Source organism: Rattus norvegicus, chromosome 19 (genome assembly GCF_021556685.1).
Source record: "Rattus norvegicus strain SHRSP/BbbUtx chromosome 19, alternate assembly SHRSP_T2T, whole genome shotgun sequence".
NCBI classification, from domain to species: Eukaryota; Metazoa; Chordata; class Mammalia; order Rodentia; family Muridae; genus Rattus; species Rattus norvegicus.
This window is the reverse complement of record NC_141552.1, coordinates 17,744,342-17,767,054: the sequence shown is the minus strand read 5'-3', so window position 1 is coordinate 17,767,054 and position 22,713 is coordinate 17,744,342. Positions and strand designations below refer to the sequence as shown.

Here is a 22,713-nt window from a genome sequence, read left to right as displayed (position 1 = left end):
TGCAAAGAGGAGAGCCCCACACTCAGCCTGAGGGTGCATTCACTGGTGGACCAATATTTCAGTTTCCTCTGCTAACAGATCACCACTTTGTTGCCAGGACCATAATGAATGCAATTCTTTCTCCTAAGGAATCTGGTGGCAACTGTCAAATGTTAAGCACAAAGCTTCAGGTTGTACCTATAACACACACCCACATTGCAACCTACCCTACAGGCTATTTCTGGGTGTGATTTCATGCACCTGCACATGATGAGACAGGAGACCTCTTTGGCTACTTATAGGAACTGGTGTGATTTCTCAGTAATCTTTAATGGGTAATATTGCTGACTGAGGAGAATTTGAGGTAGGATGAAACATTTCTGTGCAGGGATTGGAGAGGAAGCACACATTTAGATACATAGCAATGATTTAGGTTTTTCCAATCAAGCCTAGAGCCAAATTTGACTTTGGAAGCATGTGGTGCTCAGTGGCTATGCCACAGGGAAGTCCCCTGAAAAGGGTCCATCAGCTTTTGCTCAGTACAGGGAGAACATTAGCAGGGAGGCAAAGTCTGTTATCCATGACATCAGCAGTCCCTTCCTGGACATTCTATTGTCTCCTAGAGAGACCTTGGAATCCCTGTGATGTCACCAGTATCGTTGTGACAACCAATTCCCTACTTTTTCTCTTAGTGTCCAAAGGATATAACCACAGACATGTTTGCCCGTCTTTGTAGGCGCTTTGGGAGAGTTGATGTTGATAGAGAAGAGTCTAGAGTGAAGCAAACGAAACCTAAAGGTAATGATGGACACAGGACATGGGGAATGTGGAGTAAGTTCTGGGCAGTGTATGTTGAGCTTCCTGTCAGGGGTGTGTGTGGAGGTCTTCCGCTGGCCTTTTTAGTAATGGGCCACAACCACTGGAACATCTCCACAGATATTGAATTCCATGATTAAAACAATTCCTGAAAGTCAAGGTTTTCACATCATTAGTTTCTCCATAACCACATGGAGGATATGGCAATGCCTATGCTATTATTGGGGGAACTTCTAGTCTTTACTTTTACAGTGCATTCGGTATGTTAAATTGATATAATAACACCATAAGTAGTCATGGAGGGTATAACTTTTCTGAATTAAACAGGGCATCAATGTACTTCACTTTCATTGCTTCTGTAAATTCAGTGACTATCTGACAGTAGTAAGAGGGAGAGAATTGTGCTCCTGGCCATGACCTTATATTCTTAGTACTCCTCTGACTACCTCTGGCTGACGGGGCCAATCTTACCTTCATACATTAGAGGTTCTGTGTGGCAGATATTTTTCTACAGTAGCCAAACTATATGGGGCAGGTAGAGAAAGAGCCTGTAACCTACTGGCACTTCTGGGGCATTTGTCATTTCAGTAGGGGTAATTAATAAGTCTGTTGACCATGTCCTCCCCCGACATGTCTTTTTAATGCAAAGTTATTGGATAGAGTAACAGTGTAGGATATCTGAGTATCCCTGATCAATCAAGTCATTGTGGATGCTGAATTGATGATCTGACTTCTGAAACCAGAGGGGTGAGGGTCCTGAAACCAGGTTGTAGCCTGCGTACCTGATAATAATCCTGGAGAAGTCATCTCTCTGGTACTTGTAAGCCTGTGTGGGCGGGTATAGGGAACACCTGGCTGCTTACATCTCTTGGTCTCTATATAGTAGTGGGGGAACTGTGATCCACTTAGGATGCCTCTTACACAGACCAAACTCCTTGCAGTGACACTGGCTTCCAAGCATGTTCTCCTGTTTGGACCTCTCTGTGTTCTGTGTATGCTCTATGCATTCGCCCCATGCGGGTTCACTTGTGTTCTTCTACCTACAGAGGCCTGCAGACAGACGTCATCCCCTGAAAATGTCCTAAACAAGGTGCAGGTCAACGAGGAAGAGGAGAGGCTGAATAGAGAACTGGAGCTAACTACCAAGGAGAGAAATGAGCTGACAGATCGCCTCCTTTATGTGACAGGTGGATCCATGAGCAAGAGGTGTGCATTGCTCCAAACAAACGACCTTGTTCTAAACCTCATCTCCCATAGACAGGAGATTCAGAACCTGACCCTTACTGAGGAGTGAGTTTGGACATGGACTCTCTGATTCTGCCTGTTGAAAATCTGAACTTGTGATCTGAGTGAAGAATTCAGGGATAAAGTCACTGGAGCATGAGTTCCCAGTGTACAATTGGAAAGCCCTTGACAGGTGGTAGCTTTGCAAGGTTCTAGGTACTGTGAGTTTGTGGAGAGTGTTTGTACTTGCTAGGAAGGTGACTGAACGCTATCATCTCCTGGCAGCACCGTTAGGTCCCACATTGTTCATATCAATGCTTAACTAAAACGCCTGAGGCTCAGGCCTGTTCCTTCTTGTCTGTGTGCCTTAAACACTGAGACAGTAATGGTGCATACATTTCTACTGATTCTCATTGTGCTCTTTCCATATTTGTCTCTCTTTCTCATTCTCTGAGTCTGTTTACTTTTCTTTTCTTGTGGGTGTGTCCCAGTTTGTGTGTCTGTGTGTGCACAGGTCTGCATGCATATGCACAACTTTTATATATTTCTGTGTCCCTGCACACTTGGAATTTAGGGGTCTGTTTTTTGACATCAGGATATACCTGTATAATAGTTTCATGGAGGTGTAAGTGCTTTATTTTGGAAGCCCCACTTTCAAGAGCACAGTTCTTTGCCTGTGTGGTCACATTTGTCTATACATTTGTATGCCTTGGGCAGATTATAAGTTTGTGGCAATATCTGGTCTCATCTCCAGAATTATGTGTACTGTCTGTCTCTAGAATATTAGTTATTCGGCTTGTAGCATTCCATTTGTCAAAACAGGAAAAATGAAATCAGAGGTTTCTGGATGTGTGTGTGTGTGTGTGTGTGTGTGTGTGTGTGTGTGTGTGTGTGTGTGTTTGTGTGTGTGTGTGTGTGTGTGTGTGTGTGTGTGTGTGTGGTTGGGTAAGTTATGTGGCCTAGGCTATTGAGAGCATAACAGGTTTGAATGCAGATCCAGCCCTCCTGATTGAAAAAAGTGAGCCAGGGAACCCTTTATCTGGGTGCTTAGCTTCTGTTGTCCTGGGCACACAATTCCAAGTTTCTGAAGCTGAAGAAGATCCAAATATGTAGAATTCAGAAAGTGTCCTTCCAGGGCTTTGCTAGTACAGGACACAGCCTGAGTTCATATAATCCTAAACCTCGATGTTCATTGGGTTCTATCTTCCTGGGGCCAGCCCCTACTTCAGGCCAAATCCATTTTATGAAAACTTGAAGATAAAGGAGAAAGAGGTCATGTCATTACTGCACAACTTAGACACAAAGAACATTGAACATCGTGAGAAATTTCAGGAGCTCAAGAAGGAGATTAACTTCTATCGGTAAGTACTGGTCAGAAGGGCCCCTCATTGTGGAATGGCCATGTCTGCCTCTCTTTGTTCTGGACCGTATGGTCTGCAGCTCTGGGCCCATCTCTTCTGCTGTTTAAATATCACTGTGCCGTGGGTCTTTTGGACTCAGTTTCAGTTCCATAAGAGACTGTCAGTTATCACCACAGTGTCTATGCATCTTTAGAAGGCTCTGGATAGAACTACCCTGATTCAGGCATCAGAGTGTTATTAGGCCAACCTGCGGCTCTGGGGTCATACCAGGTTTAACAAAGCTCAAAGGGTGGACCACATGGTTAGCATGACCTCCCTTGGTTCTACTGTCCTCTTGTGGTTGTTTACTGCCTACTAATTGATGCTGTCCCGATGCATTGGGCTCTCATGGGCAGTTGTATATCTCTTGTTCTTTTGGACAGACATGGACTCTTATTGGTGCTTGGGTCACAGAAACAATTTATTCTTCCCTGGATTGGCCGTTTGCTGTTTGTGGAGCAGCCTTACATGTATGGAGATGTATTCTATGAAGTCTTTATGGGTATCTGGGTCCTGGTGGAGTTTGTGGGATTTGGCAGTTGGAATGGGAGGAAGAGGCTTCAGGATCTTACTATGCAGAGTGTGTTTCCAGCAACCTGCACAGCCGGCTCCTGATGGACCAGGCATGCATGAAGAAGAAGTTGGTCACATTGAAGCAGGAGCGCAAGGAGTTACAGCGATATTTGTTTGAGTTGAACCGGAAAGATAAAGACGAACAGGAGAAGACCAGCATCCTCCAGACCCAGCAAAATGTGGTAGGAACAAGCAGCTGAGTCAGATTGACAATGTCTGATGCCATTTGCCTATTGGATACATCTTTGCTTCCCCTATCACCTTTCTAATCTCCTCACACCCAGTCAGTCACCCACCTCATGTGATAGAGTTATTCATTGCTCTGTCTATGCACAAGTATTCTGGGATGTTAACCACTCTTCAGAAACTGAATTATGGGCAATTATACTTCTCTGCCCTTTCTGAAACTACAGTCCAGAAATGGTGACAGAGGAATAACATATCACATGACTGCATCTCCCTATCACAGATTGGATGCTATGAAGAGTTTTGAACGAGTTCTTGGTCGTGTGACAAAGGTCATGCAGGGGTCATGTGATGGTTGGAAGCACTTTGTAGGGATAAGAACCAAGTGCAAATGGCAAATGAGTCCTGGTCATTGGCTTTGATCTGGGTATCATGTGGCCTTCTCCTTTCTTCCTGCACCCCAATGAGGTCTCTCCCCATTTCCCCATTCTTGGTTTGCACTGGTAGAGTCTGAGGAGCAGCTTGTTCTCCCACAGTACTGTGAGGGTTGCTGGTGATGTTCCACATCCTGCATAGATATCAGCAATGATTTCAGTGAAAAGATCAGTGCTGTGTGTCCAATGCAGCTGAGGGGACAGAAGGCAGCAACTTGACAGCTGGTATGCATGTCCCCACCAAATCAGTGTCTTAATAGCTGCCTTCTCCTCCCAGGTCTCAGGAACTGCAGGAGACATGGCATAGGACGGATCCCAGGAAGACAGCCCCCTGAGGAATGATTTTCTCTCTCAGGAGTTCCCTGTGACGACAATCCTCACAGTCAAAGACTTTTTGGGGGAATATTCTTCTTCTCAGATAATTTCCTCAATGTATAGAGACCATAAATTTATGTATCCGTATGCCAGCCTATCTCATTGAGGTCTTTCTCTCTTCTCATACGACAACACCATTTGAGAGACAACTGAGGGGACTGCCGTGACATCTCACGTCCTAGAGGAGAAACAGCACTACAACTGTGTTTCTAAATGTTCATTAAGAAAATGCTGTTAAGAAATGTTTTTGGTTATGCTTTTCATTGAAGTTTTCTTTTTGTTATTTCATAGTTATATATTCTTGTTACTGTTTTTCATTTTTATACCATTTTAGTTGTACATTTTATGCCTGTTTTTTGTAAATTGTATTCCTTATGAATAAAAATTGATTTGTAACTCTTGACTCTTAAGACCATCTTATTCAAGGGTCCTTCCCCTCCTGTAGACTTAGAACTGACAGCTAGATATGGATCTTTGCATGGTCCAGTGAATTCAAAGCCACCAAGGGGTACACAGGGTGATAGTGTCTTTTGTGTGGATAATGTGACTTTTTTTATGGACACACACTTTATGATGTAATCACTGACATACTGTATCCATGCTGTCATGTCTTCTGCTCATCCTAGTCTATATCAGTCTACAACACACATTCCTTATTGACTGTGTGCACCAGATATTGAGTAACACACCCTCATGCCTGTAGAGCTGCAGAAAAAATGACAACTTACACAAAGGAATATAGAATAATCCTAATCGAGAACCATGTGCCTCAGTTTTTCTTACAATACAGCATTATTATTAAACCAGAAAGATAATGACCATCAACGTCATTTTGGGAAATAGGTTTTTATAGGTGCTGTTTCACTTGATCATTCATATGCTGTGTTTTTTATTGTTGCTGATTATATTTATTTTTATCATTTAACTCAATGGATCTTTTTTTTTCAAATGTATGTCTGGGCCACTCCTGAGTGCATTTCCCTCATGATCCAAAAGAGGGAATCGCATTCCCCATTGTAGATGATTGTTAGGGACCATGTGGTTCTTCTGAGAGAGCAGCAGATGCTCTAACCTGTGAGTCATCACCACAGCTCCTGTAGGTAGCTTTTGTCCTTCCAGGGCATGTGCTATACTAGATGGACACGATCACCTTCAATTAAGGAGAGAGATCTCAGGAGATGTGTATGTACAGGTGGTTGAGCGGTGCCTGCTCAATGTGGTAGGCTGCTAGGCATCCATACTGGGCTCTGGTGCCTCCACTGCTCATTGTGCATTCAGAATCATCCTCCAGCATCACTCAGTTTCAATTCCAAACAGATCTTTCACTTACTATCTATGATCATATAGATTATGCACATCTGATAAAATACAGAAGAGACTAGCCTCCTTCTACAGGCCAACTTGGCATAATGAATTCTTTTGATAGAAAGCAAGATAATTATCTTAATCTATGCAGGTCAGGGAGGACCTCAAGAGCATCCATATTGAATGCAGACTGCAGCTGTGACCACATGTTTCTTTTGCAGAGCACGTCTGTGCAAGCCCAGAGCTTAGGTGGGACAGTTCATGTTTCACCTTTTGCATGGAAATCTGTGATTGTATTGAGAAAGTATATGTTCCACGTGACTCATTTCCAATTTATGGAATTAAACTGACTTAATGTGAGTGGAGGTGACTCAGAGAGATAAAGTGAAGAAGAATAATCCAGTATGTCTGCAAACAGATGCTGTCTCATTACGGCTTTTCAATGCTCAGCAGATGGAGAAGCAAGGGAGAGGCATTGGTGACTCTCAAGCTTAGGTCCTCTAGTCATTATAAGCTGAGCATGACACAAAAAGGGTCATAGTTATCACACTAGAATCTAGTAACTAGATTTAACCAACCTACCACATTAATGCTATGTTTGGTGGTATTTTTTGCCCTCTTAGGACCTGGAAGAGGCTTGGGGTTTTCTAGTCCGACTCATAATTTATTAATCTTCCCAACACTATGGGCTTTGTTCTGTTAATGTTAACAGCGGCATCCAATACCTAGGATATTTTCTACTGACATGTGTGACGTGAGACAAAACAGTCCCTGTCATCCCTCACCTGAATAAACTTCCTTAGAGGACAGTGTAGTTGGAGGGTCCTTCTTTCCTCTCCAAGATCGAGAAACATTTCCAGTCTTCAGACAAGTGTGTCAGCCATTGTCCAGTGACTGTCTTGAGATGTCCACAATGTCAGCTGAGTGAGGGCAGGGCCGGGCAGGGCAGGGCAGGGCAGGGCATTGGGGCAGGGCAGGGCAGGGCATTGGGGCAGGGCAGGGGTTTGGGGCAGAGTCCATGAGATGTTAGTAGGCAACAGGCCAGCTGGGGCTAGTGTGGGTACAGGGCTTCTAGTGTGGGTGTGAGAGGAGGAAATTAGGAATGGTCAGATTCTGATGCAGCATATAGGCCGGAAGCAGCTTAGATCATCTCAGTGCCATATAGGGACATTGTAGACACTGATGGGCAGTGTGGGGATGGTAGGGTCCCATATAGTGCTCTCTGCAGGTGTCAGGAGAGCATACAGTGGCTCTGTCAGACTTATGACAATCAGGCAGGCACTGGGTGCAAGTGAGAATCATGGGACAAGCCCTGTGTGCAGCCTGGTTTGGGGACATTCCCAGGTGCCCCATGGACTGCAAATTAAAGGCAAAGGACACAGGGAAGCCAGCAATTCCCATGCACATGACATAAATACCTGTAGATCTTTCTAGAATTTCCATAGACTATCTGTCACTAGTCTTCATTATAGAAGGCACCAACATTCTGCCCTCTACTTCAACTTGGTGAGACAGCTATTCTAACTCCAGCAGGAAGGCCTCAGGGAAGACAGTAAGAACTCGCAGGTGACCCCTTTTACTATTGAAACAGGGTCTTCCTATGGAGCCCAGAGTGGCTGTAGGATACTAATGCTCCTGCCTCACTGTGACTAGAATTCCAATCCACCCTCAAGAGCAGTTGATTCATCACTAGATCAGACTAAGGACATGTGAGGCCCCAGGGTGCTAGGATTACAAGGGTCCTAGTAAGTTTCTCCAGCCTAAATTACAACCTGAGTCAGTGCTGCTATTTGGGATACCGCCTGATGCCCAGTGACATCACACCTTGGAACTCTTTGTCAAAAATAAGCTGGTATGGGAATGAAGTAGCCACACAATAAACACTGGTCTGGACACTCCTAGGTCAAGAATCCCCTGTTGGAAATGCCTTGGACCGCAAAATTTTAAATTCTAGATCCTTCTGGGTTTTAGAAGATTTATATATACAAAAAAAGAAAGATGGGCATAGTAATTTAAGCCTGTGATCCCAGTCATGGGAAACTGAGTCAGAGTGATGGAAGACTGTAAGTTCCAGGCCAACCTGTGTTTCAAGAAAAAAAAAAAGGCATGGTGAAGATTCCACTCAAGTGGAAACCAAAAGGGTTTCCCATGGGCCCTGCCATCCACTGGTCACTACATCCACTCTCATCACCACAGCCACAGGCAGACACTGGGGAACATTTCCCACTGTCTCTCTTTAGGATGCAATCCACCCCATGATTCTATGTGAGGAATCCCCCAAAGGTTGCATCATGTGAGGGACCTAGAAAGTTCCAGGATTGGGAGAATTTAGGAGTTTATAATTAGGGATGATCTACAGCTGTGGCAAAGCCTTTTCCCAGCACATGGCAGCCCTAGGTTTGCCCCCAACAGTAAAAATAAAATCCCCCAAAATAATTCAAACAAAATGTCCTAAAGCCTGCGCCCTGACCAGTCTCTTCAAAAGTGCCAGGAACCTGGGTCCACATTTAGGACCCAGCACGACCTCTGTGACCCATGAGAAGGGATCTAATATGGGAATTAGTACAGTATGACTTATCCTTGTGGATACCTTTGGTGACAATAACCACCTGACCCCTGAAAACCCATCTACCTGGGGGGTTCAGCACTCATGTCACCCAAAAAGCCCAGATCCTAGGGCCAGCATGGGCAGGTGGTGAAGAAAGTTTGTCTCTCGTGAACATCAGTTGCCGCTCCTGACCTGACTCTATCCTCAGGAGACAATGTCACCCCAGAAAGTGTGGGTGTCAACGGCTCTTCCCAGGCCAAGGCTGGAATACTGCTTAAGTTCCACAATGCACAGCAGTGCTCACTCTAGAGCTAAATGTTCTACAGCTGAAAGGGGTGGGTGCTCTGCTGGCCACGCCCCTTCCCTGCAGTATTTAGTGCACTCAGAGTGGTGCTTCAGATGTGAGGGACTTCTTGAGGCTACTCCCATGGAGAATGGCAGATTCATCAGACAGGGCACAGGGTGAGTTCAGAGCACAGCTGGGAGGAATTTAGGGATGCCAAGCCATGACTAAGACCAGATCCTGGGCTGACAGGCAGTTGAGCTGGAGAACTGGCATCCAAAGTGTGACTGCCTGAATTCCTCTTAGACCAAAAGCCCTGGATCTGAGCTACTTTGGTGCGTGCTCCTAAGTGGGGTCCCAGACACAGCTCAGAATTGGGGCTGTGCATGGACTTTGGTGCTGGCAGCAGGTGGCTTAGCCATAAAGTGCTGAGCTTTCCCATCTGTGCCCACTCAAACTCCTCTGTTTCATTTTAGCTGTGTTTGGTATAGTTTTGAGACAGGGTATCTTGTAGCAGCCCAACTCGCTTTGAGCAACACTGTAACATAAAAATAACCTTGAATTCAAGATCCTCCAACCCCTCTGTCCCAAGTCCTGGAATTAAGACCTCCAGCTGTGACCATTTTACTGCAGCATAGGATCCATCTGTATTAGAGTGAGCTTTGGAAATACTGGAGCTCCGACTGTTCCTTAGAATTCAGGTTTCCTTAATTCTTAGCAGGAGTTTTGTGATGATGCTGATGAGAGAGTCAGGAGTTAGACTGGGAGAGGTAACAGTCCTGGCAGCCCTGAGTGCTCAGTGAAAGTCAAGACAGAAGCCTGCTGATTAGCACCTGAGTGAAAGTGGGAGGATTCAGAGTTCAAGAACAGACTCAGCTACATACCTAAGACCATATTGCAACATTTTTGTTTCATTTTTGGCTTGTTTTCTTTGAGACAAGGTGTTAATTTATAGCCCTGGCTGTCCTGGAACTCACAATGCCTCTACCTCCCAAACGATGGAATTAAAGGCATGTGCCAACATGCACTGCCACTAATTAATTTTTAATTAAATATGCTGGCACAATCCAGTAATCCCAGTGCTTAAGAGGCCGAGGCAGGCAGATATCTGGTTTCCTGACAAGTCTGATCTACAGAGAGCCTGTCAGAATAGCCAGGGCCAAACAGAGAAACCCTGTCTCAAAAAATAAAAAACAAAATGAATTTGTTTTAAAGAAGAGAGGAACGATTTAACAGAATTAGAGGCAGAGAACCAAAAGGTAATGGGCAGTGCAGAGTCTAGCTTCTGAGATGAAACTGGACACCAGGGGTTAGGGTGGGGATTCTCATCTTGGACTGGGAGACAGAGGGTGACTTCAGGCATGGAAGGCTCAGTCTGTCATTAGTCAGGATTCTCAATCAAGAGGGTGTTGTAAGATCCAAAATGTGTGAGCAGTGTTCTGCATGAGACTAGAAGAACCCGCCTACCCATACAAAACAGCCAATGAAGAGTAATCACAAGCATACATCTGGAGGTCCACAAGAGGTTAACGTCCACCTTAGTGTGGATTATTCAGAGCACAGGTGGAGAGGAGTAGAAGAGCTGATGGTGGCTGAGGCAGGAGAGGAGTTCAGGTGTGAATTTGAGCCAGTAAAGGAGCTTGTAGGTCGGGCAGAGCAATGAGAGGTCTAACAGCATAGCTGTTGAGATCCTTCAGATTAATTTGTCTTAAGAGCCTCATGCCATAGCCAAGGACAGGAGTAGATCTGACTATTGGGTGGCTGGGCTCACATAGCCCAACAGGTTTGGCCTTGCATCTGTGAGATTCCAAGTCTCTCCCTTTAGACACAGCCATGGAGAAGGTGTAGCAGTGAAGGTGCAGATGGCTTTGCAATGCTTGGCTTATGGTGTTGAGTACTTCATGCTCCACAGAGCTAGGAAATGTCCTAGAAGCCAGGGAGGCTGAGCATGAGGAAGACAGGTCTCTGGGAGAGAGAAATGATAACCAAAGCCACTAAGAACTTCCTGAATCACAATGTCTGTTAACCATATATTTTATTTACTTATTTTTATGGCCTGAGTGTTTCACCTAATAAATGCTTGTGCACCATGTGGTATGTCTTGTGCCCATGAAGTCCAGAACGATTCCAGTGAACTGCAATTACAGGCTAATAGGAGCCACCATGTGGGCACTGGGAACTGAACCCTGGTCTTCTGCTCTTAGCCACTAAACCACCCATCTCTTCAGCACCCCCCCCCATTGTATTGTCATTAAGATTTAACCATTTGGCCTTCAGTATTTGAATTAATGCAGATGTGACAAGAGTTATAGTTAACATGATGGTTCAGGCATAGACAGGCAGGCATCTCATTGTATACAAAATATAAATTCTTTCTTTCTTTTTTCTTCCTTTCTTTCCTTCTTTCTTTCTTTCTTTCTTTCTCTCTCTCTCTTTCTTTCTTTCTTTCTTTCTCTCTTTCTTTCTTTCTTCTTTCCTTCTTTATCTTTCTTTGTTTTACTCTTGGAAACAGGGTTTCTTTTGTGTAGCTGACCTGGAACTAGCTCTGTAGAGGGAGCTGGCCTAGAATTCACAGAGATCTGTCTGCCTCTGCCTCCCAAGTGTTAGGATCAAAGGCCTGTGCCACCACCAGCACACATCATTCTGTTTTAAAGGAAAAATGTAGCCCTACATGGCAGCACGAGTTTAGTCCCAGTATAGACATTTTTCTAGAGTTCCTAAAGGGCTTGCTGCCTTCCCCTTTAGCCCTGGCTAACTGTGAGAGCTCCACACCTGTGGGGTTTGCTTCATAAGAGTCTGGAGGATGAGGGTCACAGGCTGATATATCTGTGTACAGCAAAGGATGCTTGGTGAAGGTCAAGTGGGTACAGATCAGCAGGTAAAGGCTCTGCCACCCAGCCTCATGGCCTCAGTTTGATCATCTGGTGAAAGTAGAGAACTGAGTCCACATTGTGTCCTCTGCTCTCCATGTGCATATCATGGCACAGGAAGACCACAAACTACATAAAATGTAAAATGCTGAAATGCTGAGAGAAGAGGCCTATGGTAGGCGCTTCCTACACCTGAGACTTCCAACCACGAAAAGCAGGGGTAGAGAGTGAGGATGCACAGTGCACACAGGTCAGGACAAGGCCATGTTACTGAAGCCTCCATGTGTGGTGAGCAGGCTCTGGGGCACCATGAGGGAAATCAGGAGCTTCTGCACTTTGTAGAATTACAGGGTTCCATGTTACCTCACATGCCCATGATTTGCCCCCTACTGCAGGGAAAAGCCAACACCAGAAGCCTCCAGCTCCCAGCCCTGCTTTTGCCATGTAGGTTTATCCAGAAGAGCTTGGAAGTCCCTGGACCTGGAGTCTCAGGTGGTTGTGAGCCACCTGACCCTGGTGCTGGAGACTGAACTCAAGTCTTCTGCAAGAGCAGCAAAGACCCGTGCGCTGCCTGGCCCAGCCAGGGCTGTGAAATGGTGTTTATTTTCATCTGAACAAGCCCAACAACAGTTTAGGTCCCTAGAAGCCACATGAACCTGGATGCAGTAGAGTCTGTCATCCAGCCCTTCCCACAGGGAGACAGGAGCCTAAAGTGGACAGTCTCTAGGATTAGGGGAAGGGCTAGCCTAGCATACACAGCCATGGACGAGAGGTAGAAGGTGAGGACCTGTGCTCAGGTTGTCCCTGACCTTTACACAGGCACATGAGTATCTGTATTCACAGAAACGCCATACAGACATAGGTGAGAAAAGAAATAAAACAAACAACATTGAAAATACAATATACTGGGGCTGGAGGGATGGCTCAGTGGTTAAGACCACTGACTGCTCTTCCAGAGGATCTGAGTTCAATCCCCAGCAACCACACTGTGTCTCATAACCATTTCTAATCTCATCTACTACCCTCTACTGTTGTGTCTGAAAACAGAGACAGTGTACTAGTATGGACAAAATAAATATTTTGTTAAATCCTTTTCTTAAAAAAAAAACCTCTCCTATGACACATGATCATTGTGTGATTCCAGATGTCCCTAAGTCAGTAAAGTCCTATTGCTACATGGTCACCAGTTGTGTCAGCCTTGGTAGTAGAGTGGCACAGTTGAAAAGATGCTGGTCACAGTGACCAGGCAGCCTAGAAAGCTCACCATGTGCAGAGAAGGCTGTGCTGTGTCCTAGTCCTCTACCCCACACTGCCACCTCATCCCTACGAATAGAGCAAAAAGAACAGATGAGGAATGTTCCAGGTCTCTTTCCTCTTTGATTGCCTTACTAACCTAGCCCCTGTGCTACATGTAACCTTGTCAAATCCTCTGTCCCATCCCTAAGCCCTCATACCTGTCAGATAAGACAGGGATCTTGCTTTGGGGGGAAGCTCTGGTCTCTCTCTGTCCTAAGAGGCTCTGAGCCATCGCTGAATTGTGTCATCTGAGGATTGAGGGACGTCCATAACCAGTGCTCTGACTTCCAGGAAGGTTCGAGGAAGGTGGTCCTCTTCCTGTGGTGCCTCTAGTAGGAGCAGCCCACACTTGGGCCCAGCTCCCACTATCAGAAAAAGGCAGGTAGGTCTGGTCTTTGCACAGCTCTCCAGCTGAATGAACAGTGCATCTCTCCTCTCTCTCTTGCAGGAAGTCTCCAGTCACTGGTGCAGGTGCTGTTCCCAAGACAAAGGAAAGAAGAGTGCAATCTGAGGGCTCCCAGGATCCTTTTTAAAAAATGTCTGCATTGTCTTCATTAATGTTTCTGTTTAATTTTTTATTCCATGTGTATTGATCTCATTGTAGGGGTGTGCATTCCAAATCATGAGTGTTGAAGGTGGAGGAAAAAGCATGGGAGTTACTTTATCCTACCGTGCGGGGTCCCAGGCTCTGAACCAGGTCGTTGAGCTGGGCTACAAAGAGCTTTCAAACTGAATTTCCTGCTGGCTCTGATTTCAGGGAGAGCATCTCATAGAGCCCAGACTGGCCAGTAAACTACTGATCCTCCTGCCTCAAGTTTTGCCATCTAGTTCATGAAAGGGTTGAGTTATTGACATGAGGAACTGGGGATGGGCAGAGGTGCATGACTGAGGCTATCTCTGCTTAGTGGCATGCCTTTGGGGACTGATAGTTTTCATCACTGAGGTGTCATTTGACTGCACAGGTCCTCTGGAGAGATGGAGTCTCTTTTGCCAGGGCATCAGGCTCTCAAGAGAGGCCTTGAAGGTGGAGGTCTGGAGGCCAGGCCTGCATTCCTCTTCAGAAGCTGCACTGCCCACTCTGGACAGTGCTTTAGCACAGCATCACATATCCAGTTCTACCCTGAGACCTGCTGATAAAGAATGTCCATCCTGGGACTAAACTCGCGCTGCCATGTAGGGCTACATTCTTCCTTTAAAACAGAAGGATAAGCAGTGGTGGTGGCACATAGCTTTGATCCTAACACTTTGGAGGCAGAGGCAGACAGATCTCTGTGAATTCTAGGCCAGCTTCCTCTACAGAGCCAGTTCAAGATCAGCTACACAAAAGAAACCCTGTCTCCAAGATTAAAACAGAGAAAGAGAAAGAAAGAAAGGAAGAAAGAAAGGAAGGAAGGGAGGGAGGGAGGGAGGGAGAGAGAGAGAGAGAGAGAGAGAGAAAGAAAGAAAGAAAGAAAGAAAGAAAGAAAGAAAGAAAGAAAGAAAGAGAAAGAAAGAAAGAAAGACGTCACTGACACTGGGCGGCTGAAGGCTCTTGCTGCCTTCAGTTTGTTGTCCTATTAACCTGGTAGCTTCATTTCTTGAGAAGCTTGGGCAGAAGAGGTGTAGAGGAACAAGGTCCAGCTGAGAGGAGGAATCCAGAGTGTTCCATGGTTGGCAAACAGGCTCTGAGATCTGGCCTGTGCACTCAGGCCAGTGTAACTGTTTGTCTTAGCTCCAGGCTCAAGAGGCTTGAATTGACCCAGGATCAGAATACCACAAGTGTCCTGTGTTTTCCGAGCTTTCTCATGGTTGCAAGCTCTGGGTAGACTCATGTTATTTTTCCATCATTCCCTGAGCTCTAGGTGACTCAGATGAATCATGGAGAGATCTCTAAACCTATGCCAGTACAGCAGTGACATCATGGCAGTATCCTCTAGGGTTCCAGGACTGGATCTTTTTTTTTTTTTCTTTCTCTGCTGATATAAGGAATAAGACATCCTATAAAACAGCGCCAATCCTTCCTAGAGCTGAAGCCCAGAACACACAAGACTCCCCCAGTGATGGGCCCATCTTAGAAGGTGTGGGATGTTTTATGGCTTAGGTTGTTTCACGGTGAGTGAGAAGTGACTAATATGCACACATGTAGCTGCTTGGGAGCTGGAGAGGCCATAGGACCCCCTAGATCTGATTCTGCACATGACTGTGAACATCCATGTGCTGGGATCTGAACTCTGGTCCTCAATCACTGAGCCATCCCACTGGCCCCTGGCTGTCCCTTTCTAGAATGTTTCTGTATTTTTTCCTACTTGATGCCTTGATACTAGCTCCTAGTCCAAGGGCCTACATACCAGATGAATTCTATAAATGTCTTATAAACACTAAGTATCCTGTGAAGGTTACTATCACCCTGTGCCTAACAGGAAGGCTGAGGAATCCAGTCTGCAGCAAATAGAAGGCCGAGTGCTTTTCCTGTCATTCAGCATGAAGGGCCAGGCCTGCTTTTCACTGCAGGGTCCTGGTTATGCTCTGGGTCTTCCTGGTGCAGCAGTTGTATCCTATGACACACGATGTGTCTCCTGCAGGAGGAAGAGTGGTCGAGTCATGGTGCCTGCAATATGACAAGAAAACGAAAAAGGTGATGAAGTCCTTTACTCCCAGAGCCACTGGGAGTGGGTGAGGTGGAGGGCAAGTAGGGAGACAGTGGAATCCTGAAGGACACTGTTGGGACCTTTGCCAGGTGCCACTGTGACATCCAGGCTTGGACACAGGGATGAGTCTGGGTAGTCTAGCATCAGCATATGTCAGTCTCCATGGTCTATGGCCCCTGCACCTCCTCACTGCTCCTCTTGCTTTGGAGACCTCAATTTTGCCAAGCCTTTTCTTCAGGACCATCCCCTGAATCATCCAGGTGGCTCCTAAGAGACAGGCACTGACAGCAGACATTTGGTATGGATCACAGGCGAAATTGTCATGGGACTTTGTGCCATCCTACCCAGAATGCTGTGAAAGGCCCCACTTTGGTGGTGTTCACTTCTGGAATGTCCTGTGTGATAGTTTCAGCTGTGAATAACAAGGCTAGCAGTTTCTACTGCTGCCCACACAGGCCTCCAGCACCCTGAAAGCTGCAGTGCTCACCTAGAAGGGAAGCACATTCAGGACAGGAAGAGCCCTGAGGAGCTCAGTCAGCTTCCTGGTCATCCCTGCAGGGATACCTCACCCCTGCAGTGTGTGGTCATCCCTGCAGTGACACCTCACCCCTGCAGTGTGTGGTCATGCCCTGAGTGACACCTCACCCCTGCAGTGTGTGGTCATGCCCTGAGTGACACCTCACCCCTGCAGTGTGTAGTCATCCCTGCTGTGACACCTCACCCCTGTAGTGTGTGGTCATCCCTGCAGTGACACCTCACCCCTGCAGTGCAGGCCTTTGTTCCTGTGGCCTTCAGGTTCCGGATTATCTGTTAAACTCAGTTTATAATCAGAATGTGGCATGGTGGCACATACTTCTCATCCCAGCACTTGGGAGGCTTAGTCAGGAGAATCTCCTGAGAACAGGAGTAGGAGGACAGCCTGGCCAACCCATCAGGTGTTACCTGCAGGTCTAGTTCCAGACATAATCCTAGCATGCAGTCATCCCCGGCCATGCAGGGAAAGCATCATGGCACACCAGGAAGCCAGTGAGGCCCATGTTGCTTGACTGGGCAGCTACTTGTTAGCCATAAGGACTAGGGCTCAGAGTGCCCAGAGGCTGTGAGACTGAGGGTTTCAAGGACCCAGCAGCAGGCCAGATGGTCTCAGCCTGGACTCGATACTGAAGAAGGAAGGAGCCCTGAGTCCTGGGCCAAAGCTGTTAGTAGCCCCATGACCTGGGCTGCTGGTGGCTGCTGGGGTCAGGAGCAGTGTCTTAGTGGGTCCTGCTGTGGTGAGAGAGAGCAGCAGAACTTCTGGAGGACAGAGAGGGAGCAAAATAGAATGGGAAGCCAGTGTAGAGATCTCAGAGTGTTTGTGTGAAGCAGAGCTAGGAAGTGGGTTGCAGGGGCAGGGGAGCAGCAGGCTGTGCCTGTAGAGATGAGTCAGCCCAAGGGCAGAGTTGTCAGAGCCCAGCAGCATGGAGTGGGAGAGTATCTCAGGGGAGGGGCTCCTGTCCCTCCAGGACAGTCTCCATCAGAGACTGAAGGGCTGGGCCTGAGAGGCAAGGGGAATTAGGGATGAGGGAGAGACTGAAGAGATGTGGGAAAAGGATGCACCTAGGAGTGAAGCAGGGCCCCCAATGTGGGATGGCTGAGGCCCGACAGAGTTGGATGTTGCTGATCCTACATTAGGCCAGGCCAGAGGGCCCAAGCTCCAGCAGCCAGAAAGGAAGCCAAAGTGTCTGAGGAGGTCTGTATCAGATTGAGTCTCATGAGGGTCCCACCTGTGGCCAAGGCAGGATTTGTTGAAAGCAAGGTTGTGGGTATAATTGTCCTCACCTCGGAAGGGAATAGGTGGCCATGGCTCTCACAGGTACTGACGGTGCAGGGACAGGAGACCTATGGACTGACCTTACTGCCACAGGGCGGCTGAAGGCTCTTGCTGCCTTCAGTTTGTGGTTGTATTAACCTGGTAGCTTCATTTCTTGAGAAGCTTGGGTGGATGAGGTGTAGAGGAAGAAGGTCCAGCTGAGAGGAGGAATCCAGAGTGTTCCATGGCTGGCAAACAGGTTCTGAGATCTGGCCTGTGCACTCAGGCCAGTGTAACTGTTTGTCTTAGCTGCAGGCTCAAGAGGGTTGAACTGACCCAGGATCAAACACCACATGTGCCCTGTGTTTTCCAAGCTTTCTCATGGTTGCAAGCTCTGGGCGAACTCACATGGACTTTTCCATCATTCCCTGAGCTCTAGGTGACTCGGATGGATCATGGAGATATCTCTAAGCCTATGCCAGCACAGCAGTGACATCATGGCAGTGTCTTCTAGGGTTCCAGGACTGGATTTTTTTTCTCTCTGCTGAAATAAGGAATAAGACATCTTATAAAACAAGGCCAAGCCTTCCTAGAGTTGAAGCCCAGAACACACAAGACTCCCCCAGGGATGGGCCCATCCAAGAAGGTGTGGGATGTTTTGTGGCTTAGGTTGTTTCACGGTGAGTGAGAAGTGTCTAAGACGCACACATGTAGCTGCTTGGGAGCTGGGGAGGTCATGGGACCCCCTAGATCTGATTCTGCAGATGACTGTGAACATCCATGTGCTGGGATCTGAACTCTGGTCCTTAATCACTGAGCCATCCCACTGGCCCCTGGCTGTCCCTTCCTAGAATGTTTCTGTATTTCCTCCTACTTGATGCCTTGATGCTGGCTCCTAGCCCAATGGCCTATATACAAGATGAATTCTATAAATGTCTTATAAACACTAAGTATCCTGTGAAGGGTACTAGTGCCCTGTTTATAACAGGAAGGCTGAGGAATCCAGTCTGCAACAAAAAGAAGGCCGGGTGCTTTTCCTGTCATTCAGCATGAAGGGCCAGGCCTGCTTTTCATTGTAGCATCCTGGTTATGCTATGGGTCTTCCTGGTGCAGCAGTCCTGTTCTGTGACAAAGGATGTGTCTCCTGCAGGAGGAAGAGTGGTCGAGTCACAGTACCTGCAATATGACAAGAAAACGAAAAAGGTGATGAAGTCCTTGACTCCCAGAACCACAGGAAGTGGGTTAGGTGGAGGGCAAGTAGGGAGACAGTGGAATCCTGAAGGACACTGTTGGGACCTTTGCCAGGTGCCTCTGTGACATCCAGACTTGGACACAGGGATGAGTCTGGGTAGTCTAACATCAGCATATATCGGTCTCCATGGTCTACGGCCCCTGCACCTCCTCACTGCTCCTCTGGCTTTGAAGACCTCAATTTTGCCAAGCCTTTTCTTCAGGACCATCCCCTGAATCATCCAGGTGGCTCCTAAGAGACAGGCACTGACAGCAGACATTTGGTATGGATCACAGGCAAAATTGTCATGGGGCTTTGTGCCATCCTACCCAGAATGCTGTGAAAGGCCCCACTTTGGTGGTGTTCACTTCTGGAATGCCCTGTGTGATAGTTTCAGCTGTGAATAACAAGGCTAGCAGTTTCTACTGCTGCCCACACAGGCCTCCAGCTCCCTGAAAGCTGCAGTGCTCACCTAGAAGGAAGCACATTCAGGACAGGGAGTGCCCTGAGGAGCTCAATCAGCTTCCTGGTCATCCCTGCAGGGACACCTCACCCCTGCAATGTGTGGTAATCCCTGCAGTGACACCTCACCCCTGCAGTGTGTGGTCATCCCTGCAGTGACACCTCACCCCTGCAGTGTGTGGTCATCCCCTGAGTGACACCTCAGCCCTGCAGTGTGTGGTCATCCCTGCAGTGATGCCTCACCCCTGCAGTGCAGACCTTTGGGCCTGTGGCCTTCAGGTTCCGGATTATCTGTTAAACTCAGTTCATAATCAGAATGTTTTGTGTTCAGCCTGTGCCTGGACTGTACTCCAAGAAGAGTTCAAGGGTTTCTGTGGCAACATCTAGCGACCAAGCCTTAGCAAAAGGATTCTCACATCACCCTGCAGGCAGATTCCCATAGTCATCCCTAGTCCATTTAAGCTGCTGCTGAAGTTGCCTTGAAGGCATAGCCACAGCGACCCCGTGTGTTCAGAGGTGATGTTTTCATTCAGGAACCTGATGCTGAGTCTTCTCCTAACCCAGCAGGCGGTCCCTGCATCAGGCTGGAGTTTTGAGTTTCTGAGTTGTCCTGATAACACCTGCTGTGTTCTCCTGGGGCAGAATGGATCTCAGAAGGTCTGGGCCAGTCTCACTGGTTGAGAATTCTTGCAAAGCCTCATCTCCATTCCTGAGGGAAGGTGTAGGTTAGGAGAATGCCTGGATTTGAAATTCAGTGTTTTCAGATTTCAGGATTGGATGAGGGGTACTCAGCATGTGCATGTGTCCATGTCTCTGTATGCATGCACATGCAGGCCAGGGATGGACACCAGCAACCTTCCTCAGTCACCCTATGCCTCTCACACAAAGGAGCTCTCACACAGAAGCTGTGGCTCACAGATGAGGCTGGTCAGGCTTAGAGTCCCAGAGATTCTTCTGCTGTGCTTCAAAACTTTGAATATGTGTGTGTGTGTGTGTGTGTGTGTGTGTGTGTGTGTGTGTGTGTGTGATAGAGAGAGAGAGAGAGAGAGAGAGAGAGAGAGAGGGAGAGAGAGAGAGAGAGAGAGAGAGATTCTACCAGCTTGTACAACCATGCATGCACATATGGATGCCAGAGGGAAATATCCGGTGTCTTCCTTTTCGAACAGGGTCCTAATCAACTATCAGGTCTCTATACCTTAATATCTAGCAGGGGTCCCAGCGTGAGCATTGCCAGGGCATACACATGCTTGGCTGTCAGGCAGGCAAGAGGCAGAGATCTTGTTCTATTCTTCATGGTTAATGCTCTTAGTGCCCTTGAGGGCCTGGCTGACACCTGCCTGGAGACTGCTGGATCTGATGCTGGCCTAGACAGCCAGGGCTATTGATGATGGATGCCCAAAGTGGCCCTCATTCTTGGCAAACTTCTCTCTTCTAGTCTGAATATGCTTGAGTGTTTAATGCAAGGACTGGGTTTTAGTTTTCCTCTTCCATCCTGCTGCCTCCTTGTTTTCTTCAGCAGGTCACCTGCCCTAGTGAGGAAAGAGAAGTGTGTGAACCACAGCACCACCCTCCCATGCTTCTGCTTGCTGGTCTGTGGTATCTGTTGATGGAGAACCGTTCCTGTGGCGGTCGGTCCTGTTGCTGTTTGTGAGTTTTGAGGATTTACGTCAGTGTAGTAGTGTGCATAGTCATCCTGGGAAACCCCACAGGAAGTTGGTCCCCAGGTTTCAGCACACAGAAGCACAGGCCAGAAGAGATGCCCAGGTGTTGAAGGAGGTCCTGTAGATGTGCTGTTAGTTTCCTGTGTCTGATGCATGATTGTCCCTTGCTTAATAAAATGTATACACAAAACTCTTTAAGTGTCCCACTGACCTCTGAGAAAGAACATCACTGGGAAGATGGCTTTGAACTCTTAACTCCCTGTTCCTGTCCTCATAACAGGTTTCTGTAGTAACCAAAGGAGAGAAGCCACCTGAGGGAAGGAAGTCCAAGACAGTGCCTAGGAGCAGAAGTAGGGTCTGGCTGTAGAGGGGACAAGTGGCTGGGTATAAGGACTCTAGGATCAGAAAAGAGGCTGTCTGGCATCTCCCACAGCAACGAAGACAGTCACGCATAGTCATGCTCAAAGGCCAGTCTGATCCAGACTGTCCCTCATTTCCCAGGCGATTATAGATGGTGTCAGGTAGCAGTTGAAAACTGGCCATCAGGGCATGATTCAAGTGTTTATTAAGGTATCATGGCATCAAGGGTTTATGAGGGAATAGCCATATGTACACAGAACGACTTGCAGATCCAGAGAGCAGGGAGGGAATAGTCAGGAGCTCCTGCTTGCTGCTGCCTTAGGGGTTCTACAGAAATCCCAGTGGCACTTGGGAAGTGGAGGCAATATCAATTAGGCATTGTGGCCACATGGGGAGACTGAGACCAGCCATGTGCTGTGGCATCAGAACACTGACCAGCGATGACAAAATGGAACATAAAACACTGGTTGCTCAGCTTTGATACTGCTGACTGCTGACATGGCCAGGGGCCATCCGGTTCACCAAAGGCTCAGCCAACAGTTGTCTCTCCACTCAACAAAAGTCAAAGAGTGGCCCAGCTCCACAACCAAATGTGTGCCCACATTGCAATGGCTCCGGTACTGTTTCACCTCAGCTGCGGAGATTTCAGGATCCATGAGTGTCCAGCACGCACACACCCGAAAGAGACAGTCTTAGGGGTCGTAGGCAGCACTGAGGGTGGTGAGCCTCTGCCTCACGGCTCAACGGCCCTGACCTTAGCATTGTTTGGGCACAAGAGAGCAAAGTGCTGGGGACAGACAACCTGCAGTCTACCATGCTGGAAGGACATGACTAACACTGATTGATCACATCCATGTGACTACTGAAGCTTTTCCTGCTCTCTGTAGTGGTGACCTTACAGAAACCATGCACACCCGGTTTAGACTGTATTAAAGTAGCCACCATTTCAGGGTTCCCTGCAAGGTGCCATGGGACAGTAGTAGCATGAGTCTGCATGTATCTCGACAGTTTTCACTAGGGACCAAACACACACACACACACACACACACACACACACACACATACACACACTTTACTGACATGGTGCACATTCTTTGCACACAGAAGAAAGTGAGTAGTAGTGAAAACACACCAAACATGGAATTGATGGAGGGAGCTGTGGGCGGAAGCTGGGGCTTAGAGTTACTTAAAGGCTCTGTGCAGGCTCTCCTTCTGTTGGAGGAGAAACTTCAAGTGCAATGTGGTTCTTTATTTTCTTTCTCTAAAGCACAGAGGGCTAGGGTGGATCACAGGG

The 22,713-nt window shown here is 47.4% G+C and overlaps 1 protein-coding gene across 2 annotated transcripts; it reads left to right on the top strand.

The window, feature by feature from the left end:
• The first annotated feature begins 673 nt into the window (after positions 1–673).
• Positions 674–5,390, top strand: LOC147998936 (disks large homolog 5-like). Of its 2 annotated transcripts, XM_087595696.1 has the most exons (6): positions 674–777; positions 1,842–2,001; positions 3,237–3,380; positions 3,803–3,889; positions 4,012–4,174; positions 4,890–5,390. In XM_087595696.1, the coding sequence occupies exons 1-6, from the start codon at positions 696–698 to the stop codon at positions 4,917–4,919; spliced, it is 666 nt and encodes a 221-aa protein (XP_087451822.1). In that variant the 5' UTR covers positions 674–695; the 3' UTR covers positions 4,920–5,390. The 2 variants fall into 2 exon arrangements, with proteins under 2 accessions (XP_087451822.1, XP_087451823.1); XM_087595697.1 differs by lacking the exon at positions 3,803–3,889 and having other exon boundaries at positions 676–777.
• Positions 5,391–22,713: the final 17,323 nt, after the last annotated feature.

What these genes read in the sequence shown, in the direction of transcription:
- LOC147998936 (XM_087595696.1), top strand. Translation starts at nt 696, where the DNA reads ATGTTTGCCCGTCTTTGTAGGCGCTTTGGGAGAGTTGATGTTGATAGA. An exon ending in GGTGGATCCATGAGCAAGAG is followed by an intron (nt 2,002 to 3,236) that starts GTGTGCATTGCT and finishes TCCTGGGGCCAG; the next exon opens with CCCCTACTTCAGGCCAAATC. An exon ending in TTTGTGGAGCAGCCTTACAT is followed by an intron (nt 3,890 to 4,011) that starts GTATGGAGATGT and finishes GTGTGTTTCCAG; the next exon opens with CAACCTGCACAGCCGGCTCC.